A 12,265-nucleotide genomic window follows, 5' to 3' on the forward strand; every position below is an offset into this window, starting at 1 on the left:
GTTTGAGTCTGAGTGCTGACGTAGCGCAGATAGGGGCGGGATGACTGAAACGCTGAAGGACCAACAGGGCGCTCTCTCATTGGCTGAAGCGCTTGATTGACAGACGAGGAATTAATAAGCGAACCGCTTTGAGCCTCGTTTTCAGATACTGACGACTTGGTACTAGACGCATTGATAGCATACTAGTAAATTACTAGAGTTTGATGTGCTTTTATATACAGGGAATGAAAATTTGAATTGTAAAGAACAACACATATGTTTAATTTATTAGGAAAATACCATATCCATAAGAAGAAGTGGACTCAATGCAAACCAAATTTTATAAATGCCTTTAAATTATATGTAAATCTCTTGGAACAAACCAAAAACAAAAAAGTGCTGAAAACATGTAATGCTCTGAAAGCATAAAAATGTATTTTCTTTTCTTTTCTTTTCTCTCTGGTTCTTCTCTCATATTAATGTTAATATGATAACGTGGATATGTAATAGGCTGCCTCTTGTTCTTGTGGCATTGAATTAATAAAAAAATAAATAATACTATACATATACACACACACACCATATACATGGGCGACATTTGACTCTTGAGTCGGGGGGGAGGGGGGGACTAGAAATAAATATATAATATATTTCATATAAATATATATATGAAATAAATAAATAAAAGCAAAATAGATTTTTTTCTGATGTAAGCATCAAAACAATGCCCTACCATATTGCAATGCATCAAAGCAGTCAATCCAAGTCAAGAATAACTTAAAGAGGTTGCCACCGTTTAGTAAACTGTGTGAACTAGTTTTGTTCTCTTCCTGCTGACTTGAATGGTGATGCTTCCCGTTTGTCAGTTGATGGGCCTTAAATTTTTAACCAGAAATGTGCACGCTGCTTTTCTGACGTTAACTGAAGTTTTCCGTGTCTTTTTCCCGTGTCACTTGAAATGTTTCCGTTTTGAATCGTTGTTACCAAAGGTGACACAGGTGAGGAAAAAATAAACGATCAGTTGTGGGACACTGTAAAAAACAATCCGTAAAATTTACGGTAAAAAAACGGCAGCTGTGGTTGCCGGAATTTTACCGTAAAAATACGGTAGCAATGTTTTAGGTTTTACGGTTTCAACTTAAATTTACAGTTAAATACCGTAATTTCATTAACTGATATAATGTTAATATACCAACCTATTGAAGTACTGAAATCTGTTTTGTACCTTTTTAATACACTGACAACCACCAAATGCAGGTGGTGATGAGAAAGTCACATGATGAACCAAAGCCACCCTTTCCAACATTGACTGTATGATTTTGAAATCCATCTTTTAACACTGAGGACAGCTGAGGGACTCATACACAACTATTACAAAAGGTAAAAACATGTACTGATGCTCAAGAAGGCCACACAATGCATTAAGAGCCGGGGGATGTAAACTTTTTGAATTGGATGATCAGGGTAAATTGTACTTATTTTGTCTTCTGGGAAACGTGTAAGTAATTATGTAGCTTTTGAAATCCAGTACTAAATGAAAAAATTGGATCGTTAAACAAAATGAGAAGAATTTACACATCATCATCCTGTTGTAAAGTTTACATCCCCCGGCTCTTAATGCATTGTGTTGCCTTCTTGAGCTTCAGTAAATGTTTTCACCTTTTGTAATTATTGTGTATGAGTCCCTCAGTTGTCCTCAGCAGTGTGAAAATATGGATCAGTCAATGTTGGAAAGGGTTCAGATATACAGAAGATGCTGGAAAACCAAAGAATGTGCAGGAGCTGGAGGATTTTTCAGAAGAACAGCAGGCAGTTGAACTGCTCAGGACCAACAAGGGTATGTCAACTTTTTAATGGGGTCATTTTTATAAATTCAGTAATTATTTTGTCTTGTGGAGTATATGTAAACATCTATGTGAAATAGCTTATTCAGGACAGTACTAAATAAAAAATAACATGCAATTTTCATGATCCCTCTTATTTTGTTTCAGTTATGAACATTTTGCACATTCTGCAAGGGGTATGTAAACATATGAGCATATATATCTATATATATATATATATATAGATAGCTAGATTTATGCATAGCACTAAATATACATTTACATATTTATATATTTACATATTTTTGTGTGTAAATATGCAAATGTACATTTAGTGCTATGTATATACACTTTTTATAGTCAAAGGATTTTTAATTATGTTTAAAAAAAATATATATATGGTAGAGCTGTCATGCACAATTTACACACATATTAGCAGTCCTATATATCAAAGCATTCAACAGAATCAAGAAGTTATGTTGGGATAAGAAGACTCTATTTCCTTCTCAGTACACACACCTTGATTGACAGAACAAAAGACTCTCAGCACGTCCTCTTATCCTGCTAGTGAACCTGTAATTAAGGTCTTAATGAGTGCTATCTTTATGAGATTGCATGGTTGGCGTGACCTCTCACTGTGGGCTGCATCAGGTAGCACCCTGTCATTCTGACCAATGCTCTCAGGTCAGTGCTAATGCAGCACTAGCACTGTGTGGAAGCCGTCAGAGCCCAATGGAGAGCAGGGGCTCCTGAGGTGTCTTTTTCATAGGGGCATCCCAAACCCTCAGCAGGACATGAGGGGGGGGGGGGTCTGTTATAATCCCCTGCCATTCACTTTCTATGCTAATAGCTGTGGGCTAATGAGGGGGTGACCTCACTCTGAGGTTAACATCAGCTGACCCTGACACGGCTAAATGAGAGGGGCCTGCAATGGATTACATGCAGTATCATTTGTGTTTTGTTGCATATAAAATGAGAAAAATATTTTTTTATGTTGATCAAAGATAATTTACACTGACACGCACACAGCTGACATGATGACACAGCAAAGCAGAGCAACATGCTAAACTCCATGTTTATACTTAGTTGTGCTTTTGTTCATTATTTTGCGTACATATAAAGATTATATATTTGAATTGTTAAACGTACATGCATAACTTGTCCTGCACCATTTGTGCTACAAACATCAACGATACACTTCCTCAACACATGACTTGTTGAAAAGAGAGGTGCTATTTATTTTACAACAGTTCTGATGTACACTGTTAACTGGCAAAAAGTCCCATAGACTTGCATTGATAGAGAGAGTCGCCATATCTGACAAATAAATGTGTATTGGACAAATAAAGTACCATTGGAATCAGGGGCCAGTCTCATAAATGTAGTCACCACGTTAAGACTGTCTTAAGAACTAGTTTGACTTACTAGCAGTTAACCATTAATCTGTCTAACTTTTTGGATTCAAGACCAATTTATGTTTCTATAATAATATTAAACAGCATCTAATAGGGCATTTAAAATAGTGTAAAAAGATTAATAAAATAAAATAATAAATCTAATAACACATCTAGTATATATATATATATATATATATACAGTATATATATATATATATATGTATGTGTATATTATATATATATATATAAATAAAAAAAATAGTATAAAATGACTAATAAAATAAAATAATGCTAAATATACTACTATTACTAATACTACTACTAATAAATATAATACACACACACACACACATATATATATATATATATATATAAAACTTTAAAGGCAATATGAATGACTATTAAATTAACTTCAAAAAAGCAACTAATAGGTGATTAAAAATTGTCTAAATATATGTGACCCTGGAGCACAAAACCAGCCTGAATTTGCACAGGTATATTTATAGCAATAGCCAAAAATACATTGTATGGGTCAAAATGATCGATTTTTCTTTTATGACAAAAATCATTAGGATATTAAGTAAAGATCATGTTCCATGAAGATATTTTGTAAATTTCCTACCGTAAATATATCAAAACTTCAGTTTTGATTAGTAATATGCATTGCTAAGAACTTCATTTGGACAACTTTAAAGGTGATTTTCTCAATATTTAGATTTATTTGCACCCTCAGATTCCAGATTTTCAAATAGTTGTATCTCAGCCAAATAATATCCTAACAAACCCTACATCAATGAAAAGCTTACTTATTCAGCTTTCTCAATTTTGAAATTGACACTTAAGACTGGTTTTGTGGTCCAAGGTCACATTTAACAATAATAAGGGTAAACAGCATTTAACAATACATGTTTCCATTATATATTCAAATAATTATAACCTTCATTGTAAAAAATGATGATTCTATGCCCATGTGTAAACATTTTGTTTTTGATGTCAAAATCAAGTTTTTTTTGACTAATCTCTCGCCTGAAAAACCACATCATGTTGCATTTTTTCCAAAACTCTCTCTTTATCCTTAGACAGACTCAAATGTCACGCCTTGTTACGCGAAGGCTGTTGGAATCCCTGCTTGTGAGTAACGCATCAGCATCAGTCCGGCTGATCTCTTCCTGTGGCCTATTCTCCGGCTCACGATACTCCCCTAATCATGACAAGTGTCTCTCTTGTTCGCATCATTAGTTTAGCCTGAGGAGAGAGTTTGTAATTGAGGTCCCTTCTCTTCTGTGTGAAGTTCATTAGGAAGTTAATTCTCACAGTTTGGAGGAAATCTTTGAAAATATTTCCATGTATATATTTATAGTCATATAAATGTAATCAATGATAAAAAATCTTAATATTACAAAATAATATTACAAAATAATATTACAAAATTTCTATTTCAACAGCAAATAAATATTGCTTAAACAGTATTTTAAAATATATGTCAGTTAAATGAAGTGTTATAGTGTTAAGTGATAAGTGAAGTGTAAGAAATATTCATTAAAATTAATATTTAGTATTTATTATTTTAGATTTTACAATTAAAATACAGGATAAAATTAAATATAAAATGAATGTAAATAAAAGGACAAATTAAAAAAAATTTTTTTTTTCAAATACGTGCCAATTAAATGAAGTGTCTTCAACATCTTGTGGCACTTATTTTATATGCGAGTGTATTGGAGAGTGTGTGTCTACATAAAGCAATAGTGCCCTTTGTGTGTGTGTGTGTGCATGTGTGTGGTGTTTCGAGCACTCAAACATTACCCTAAAGTGGCTCAACACAGTTCTGTGTGTGTGTATGTAGAGTGCTCTCTCATTATCTGTCCGAACTAAAGAGCATTCACCGGAGAGGCCGTGCCCTGCTCTTATTTACTGACACACGAAAACCAAAGGTTCCAAACAATATCGAATGGATTCCTTTATCCTCACAAGTGCTCGCCATCTCCTCCACCTTTGAATGTCCCCCCTTTTCAGATATCTGCATGGAAGAAAAAAAAGAAGAAGAAGAAGAAGAAGAAGAGGAGAAATTTACGACAAAAGGATATCCTCAACTTTCCTCTGAGGCCCCCCTTGCGAAGATAGAGGGCCTAGTTTAAGACCTTTATTTGTGTAAAACCTCTCATTAACTCCGCTCATGCTGTCTCCCTCGGCCTGCCGTGGCTTAAGTAGCGCGCTTTGTAAAAAAGCTACCAATTAGTCACCCATCAGCTCCAATTAGAAGAGACAAAACCTGTATAAAGATAACTGGACGAGAGCGGGAGGGAGGCTGCGGCCCATTCGCTGCACCGGGGCCCTTTCAGCGCCGAAGGTCCCCTCCTCACCTTGTTTCTCCTTCTCTACCTCTCTAAGAGCCCAGTGTTGTGGAGATGGGAAGCCAGGCCTCCCAGGAGTCTCAGAAGGAGGGCTATTCAGCCCCTGTACCTGTTTACGGCTTCTAAAGCGTTGGGCTTGCACACAATCGGCCTTTGTCCTCCCGGTGCTTCCTTTAACTTAGGCCTCAACAAGAGCAAGCTTTCACTAGCGCTCTCTTTCTTTCGGCGGATTGAAGAGGGGAAAAAATGAGCTGAAGGAGTGGCATTCGCCTCATTAAAATTTAATTTGCACTGTCCTGTAATTACATGGGAGGGCAACAATGTATTTCTTCCCCTCAATGAAGGTTTTTGGGGCAGTTAATTTGGCGCTTGCATTTAATCTCTTAAAGGCATTAATTAGCGCGGAACGAAACCCTAATTTCCTCTGTCGTCGCTGGAAGATTTCCCCTCCCGTTCTTCCATGGCGAGCGAGCGCCGTTAATAAAATTACCTCATTAATGACTTTTATTCCAGCACAGTGACTCATTCAGGATCTGCCATTAAGCATTAGCTTGATGCTGTTTGAACGGGGCCCGGGCAGGGGGCCCCAAGGAGTGGTCACATTCACTTTCACTTGTGGTTTTTCCTTCATAGTGGGCAGTTCTAAATAATGAGGGAGGCAGCCAGTGAGATATAATTAGGAACAAGGGGGCACTTCAGCAAATATTTAAAATCTTTTAAGGCTGGCTCTTGTACACTGTCCATTAATTACTTCCAGATGGGATTTCAGGGAATATTTCGAGCTGAATGATGTCCTGTTTACCTCCCCCACCCCGCCCAGCCCCTCTTCTTCTAATCTTAAGAGCTTCTTGTTTGTTTCATGCCGCTTTCTTTCCTTTTTGGGATAATAATGTTAGTGCGTTAAACGTCAAGGGCCCAGAATTAACTTGATGACATCATTTATTGGGTAAGAGAATAACTTACATTAATAGCTTTATTAGCACAGCATTTCTGTCTCTTAAAGGGACAGTTCACCCAAAAATGAAAATTCTGTAATAATTTTCTCACCCTCATGTATGGAAGCCCATTTCCGCCATGAAATAATTAAAAAAAGCCTTAAAAAGTCGAAATTAAGACATACTTATGTCATAATTATGAGAAAAAAGTTGAAATTTAGATAAAAAGTCAAAAGTATGACACAAGTCATAATTATGAGATACAAAAGTCAAAATTATGACAGACTTAAGTCATAATTATGAGAAAAAAGTCTAAATTATGACTTCAATCAAAATTATAACTTTAAATGTAATAATTATGAGATAAAAATCAAAATTACGACATTAAAAGTCATAATTATGAGATAAATCGAAATTATGGCTTTAAAAGACAAAATTATGACTTAAGTCATAATTACGAGATAAAAAATAAAGATAAAAAAATTATGACGTATAAAGTCATAAAGTCACAAAGTATAAAGTTGAAATTGAGATAAAAAGTCAAAATTATAAAATTGAGATAAAAAGTCAAAATTTTCTCCAATATCTTTATATTTGAATAATAACTGTTGGGAAAAAACGTGCATATATATATATATATATATATATATATATGCACGCATGCACGCACGCACACACACATATATATAGTAAACTATTTTTTAATAAATTACCCCATCAAGCTGGACATGTTTTACATGGGGTTAAAAGCTCAATAAATTCTTTATTTTCCCCTGAGAAATAATGGTGGAAATATTTTACAGTTTTTTTCTTCTAACTAAATATACATATTCACTTTCAAAAAAGTGAGAAATACTCACTGGAGTAAAAACGTGACAACTAGCCACGGTCTCCCTGATATATCATGCTACTGAAAGATTACCATAGTACACACAATCAGACACATACATACATATAAATGTTCATACAATGTGATCAAACACTTGCATGTTAGTACAATTCAGCTAAGCCAGCTAAACACCAGCTTGTTCAAGCTGGTAGACCAGCTAGACCAGCTTAAACCAGCCAAGACCGGCAAAGCGCCATAGTTCGGTTCAGGTTTTTCAGCATGTTGAACCAAATCAAGTCATCATCCCAGCAGCATTGGTGGGATAATTACTTCAGTGGAAACAAATCTAAACAGGGATGGACTTCAATTACAGCCTGGGGAACTGGGGCGCAAAACTTCTCAAAAGAGAGACATGGAAAGGGTGTCAGGCTTTTGAGAGGAGATAATTGGGACCAGATCTGAACATGGATTGATTTTTGGGGATTGTGCCACTCGGAAAGCAAGCCAAGGCAGTCTTGAATGAGCTTCACTGTGCCAAATAACCCTTGTGAATGGATTGAGATGGAAAGGGGGAGTTAGTTGTTCATCTCAGCTACATCTCCATCTAAAATAACCAGAGGCTCTGAAATGTCAAAATAAGTTATTATTAGTTATTAAGCAATTGCTCCATGTTTTTGGCTTATGTTTAGAATTAGGCCTAAAAAAAAAAAATCAAGGAAAGTAAATTGTTCAACCTGACTGAATGTGTTTGGAAAGGTGGCATGAGAGGCTATAAACACTAATTCAAGCTGTCTCTATTGTCTATTTTACATTTATTAGATTTAATTGAGTGAGTGAAGTGCTTACAAAAGGCATTTTGTGTTTACTTCACGCTCCACCTGATTATTTATCTCATTAGGAGGCGGGAAATGAAGACACAAAGAACAATGGTACTCAGTGACCTGTGCAGTATTAGAATGAAGTGATAAATTGACTCAGGTCACAACACATTAGCATGATCACTTCTCACCAGTTTTCATTTAAAGGTTTGTCATTATCATCCATTATCTACCACAGGACGGGACAAAGTCTGGAGCTTGTGTGTTGTTGCTGCCATCTTGTGGGCAACACTCACCTCACAGCATTATATGCAATATTATACAGCATTATAATACACCACTGATGCCATCTAGTGGTTAAATAGCCACACAACAAAGAGTGTGCAATAAAAAAGGCAATAAAAAGAAATCAAATAAAGTCCAGGCAGAGTATATATACACTTGTAGAGTGAAGTAAAGTAAGGTAAAGTAAAGTAAAATAAATTAAAACCAACTAAATGACAAAACATACAAGAATGAAGAATGTATGTTTTCCTCTTCTATTTAAGTAGGTTAAATTTAGTCTTTCTAATTCACTTTCTATTGACTATTTTAACATTATTCGTGGTTGTCCTTTTGTTTATATTTTTATTGTATTTCAAATTAATGTGCATAATTCTCAAAAAATATCAAGGTCCTCATGTTACAACTACATATACATCATGAATTATAAAATTATAAATAAACTGTAATATAAAATGGCATGGGAAACACTGACTTTAATCGTTTCTTTGCAATTAAACCGTGTAATGTGGATCTATTTTTCATTCACAATTTGCAAAGGAGATCAAGTACCACAAAAATAGACATCTAATTCTCCTTATGAGTCATTCTTTAATAACAAGTAATGTAAACATACTGGCCATTTCCAAACTTTCATAGTAATCGTTTCACTTGGTCAAATCAAAATATTGTCTTTGCGTTCACACAGTACTCACAGCTCAAGTTGTTCTTGTCTCATTGGAAAATGGTGTTTTGATGAAGTCTGTATAACTGGCCTACAGGGTGAACTGTTGTTGGCTGGTTACTTCAGACAGCTTCTCTTCATGGGCCATTACTGAGCGGCTCTCACAGGGATCAGTACAATTTAACCATGAAATGTGGAGGGGAAAACAGTGTCAGAATCAGTCGGGTGCCCGATGGTGGGAATATAGATAAGAGTTCAGTCAAGCATGTTTGGATCTGATTTACAAGCTTCAAATGGAAGAATTAACAAGTTTAGTACTGCAACCTCAACTATGATAAATGTTTATAGAACAAACTGATTTTACATTATATTCAGGTTATGCAATGTACTTCACCTGACCTTGTATTGATTATAATGAGAAATGTTTCATGAGCAGCAAATCAGCATATTACAATGATTTCTGAAGGATCACGTGACACTGGAAACTGGAGTAATGATGTCACACAGGAATAAATTACATTTGAAAATACACTGAAATATTATTTATTTTAAATTGAAATAATATTTCACAATATTACTGCATTTTTTGTTAAATAAATGCAAATATGATGAGACTACTTTTTAAAAACATAAAAAAATTGTACCGACACAAACTGTATATTATTCTAATATAATTTAATTTTGTGTAAAAATGTCTCTTAACTAATAAGTCCAATTAAATTCTAAATGAACAAAGATATAATAGCAGATATTACCTGTGATTCATTTGCCACACTGGAAATGGAAGGTCAAGGTAAAAGCACCAAGTACTCAGCGGTATTCCACAGGGATCGGTATTCGGGCCACTTTTATTTTACCTCGTGTTCCAGTTTTACAAGGCTCTCAGAGTGTTAACAGACAGTCTGTCCTTGAGTTCCTTAGTCATGTCAACACCTATAGAAAACAGAACCTACAGAAGATGCAGATGCAGCTATCCATGATCTTGTTTTCCTCAGCGATAAATGAGTGTACAGGCAGGTCAAATGGCAATGACGTTCCATAGCTGTGAACCGCTTCATGAACTGTGAGGGGAAAATACAAAGAGGAGAGAGGTGAGAAGGATGGCAAGGTGTTTTATAGCTGAGGATGACAGAGAAAAACAGAGCTGTTGAAAATGACTGAATCATGGGTGTGAATTGAATTGAATGTTTTGAACAGTGCCTGCTTTCATAATGTTGATTTGTTGGCCTGGATTTGAAGTGTGGCTGAAAGAGTAAACTCACAGAAACTTCTAAATTGAAATCAGTTTTGTATGTAGACATAGTTTGTATTCATTACGCGTTCATAGAAGCTAAACAAATCTATACAGTGTGTGATAATGCAATTCTAATCATCAGGGGTTAATGGCGCACATGCATTCAAATCGACTAGATTATAAAGAGTGTTAACAGACAGTCTGTCCTTGAGTTCCTTAGTCATGTCAACACCTATAGAAAACAGAACTTACAGAAGATGCAGATGCAGCTATCCATGATCTTGTTTTCCTCAGCGATAAATGAGTGTACAGGCAGGTCAAATGGCAATGACGTTCCATAGCTGTGAACCGCTTCATGAACTGTGAGGGGAAAATACAAAGAGGAGAGAGGTGAGAAGGATGGCAAGGTGTTTTATAGCTGAGGATGACAGAGAAAAACAGAGCTGTTGAAAATGACTGAATCATGGGTGTGAATTGAATTGAATGTTTTGAACAGTGCCTGCTTTCATAATGTTGATTTGTTGGCCTGGATTTGAAGTGTGGCTGAAAGAGTAAACTCACAGAAACTTCTAAATTGAAATCAGTTTTGTATGTAGACATAGTTTGTATTCATTACGCGTTCATAGAAGCTAAACAAATCTATACAGTGTGTGATAATGCAATTCTAATCATCAGGGGTTAATGGCGCACATGCATTCAAATCGACTAGATTATAAGACAAATATTGTTGTAGTTAAATGTATTATATACACTACTGTTGAATTGTCAGCATCATTACTCCAGTCTTTAGTGTAACACGATCCTTCAGAAATTATTCTAATATGCTGATTTGCTGCTCAAGAAATAGTTCTTATTATTATAAATGTTGAAAGTAGCTGTGCTGCTGGACATTTTTGTGGAAACAGTTATACATATTTTTCGGGATTCTTTAATGAATAGGACAGAATTGATTTAAAGCCGTTTTTGTAACAGTGCAAAAGTTTTTACTGTCAATTTTGATGAATTTAATGCACTCTTGTTGAATAAAACTATAAATTTCTTTCAAATAATAATAAAAAAATTGACTAAATGATAATGCGTGGCACATTCTATACTTTTGCAATGCTTAATATTTGAAACAACCCAATAAAATCATCAGTCTTTCAGAGACTGAAGTTGGAAAACACTCTTTTTAAGAATTTTAGTTCTTCTTAAGTGTTCCCTTAATCTTCAGAATCTTTTTTCCTAATCTTTTTTTTCAACTACAAAATATTCTTAACTTTTTTTTAGTTAGAAAAATAAAACAACATTTAAGAAGAATTTTATTTTTAATGTTCCGTGAATCCGGCCCCAGAACAAGATAACCATGGTATATGTAACCTGTTAGGTATCTGGTTGACAAATGACATGTTCAAAACGCCCAAAATACAAAATGTACATCCTTTATGTTATAAAAATAGAAATTTCATACAATGAAATACATTCAGCCTTTTTTTCAACGAGTATACAGTTAAATAGCAGTCATTCTGTGATATTTACACTACTCATTCTCTCTATAATCAGTTCTTTCTTTCAGTTCTGGCACTGTTCCAGGGCAATCTTAAATTGGCCAATCTGGATTATTTAAGGTCCGGGGCAATTTCCTTTTCCTGGTGCTCTTAGACGGGATCTGGGGTTTGTAGTCTTCTCCAGAGCCAAAGTCCAGGCTTTCCTGGGTGTCCCTCCAATTGTCCGGGGCAGATGGGAAATCCTCTACGGAGTGCAATGGTCTGCTGAACACTTTGTTCTGCAACTCTGCGATGTCGTTACGAATGTCAGCCATCATGAGTAACAGGAAGTCAAAGGATCCTGGCGGGCCCTGAAAACACAAACACACTCATCATCACATGAAATTCTAGGTTGCTGGAGTATGAGTTATCCCACACCTACAGGATTAACAGAAATGGGCATTAAGCAATCAAGTAAAATACA

At 35.4% G+C, this 12,265-nt stretch overlaps 1 protein-coding gene across 1 annotated transcript in view; it reads right to left on the reverse strand.

Moving 5' to 3' along the window:
* Positions 1–11,648: 11,648 nt before the first annotated feature.
* Positions 11,649–12,265, reverse strand: part of LOC107600894 (collagen and calcium-binding EGF domain-containing protein 1-like) — a 60,356-nt gene continuing 59,739 nt past the window's right edge. Inside the window, exon 11 of the mRNA XM_016292871.1 lies at positions 11,649–12,169. Coding sequence (XP_016148357.1) covers positions 11,895–12,169 — 275 coding nt within the window. The 3' untranslated portion in view covers positions 11,649–11,894. The remainder of the gene's footprint in view (positions 12,170–12,265) is intronic.

Source organism: Sinocyclocheilus grahami, unplaced genomic scaffold, assembly GCF_001515645.1.
Source record: "Sinocyclocheilus grahami isolate Dianchi unplaced genomic scaffold, SAMN03320097.WGS_v1.1 scaffold294.1, whole genome shotgun sequence".
In the NCBI taxonomy this organism is placed as follows: domain Eukaryota; kingdom Metazoa; phylum Chordata; class Actinopteri; order Cypriniformes; family Cyprinidae; genus Sinocyclocheilus; species Sinocyclocheilus grahami.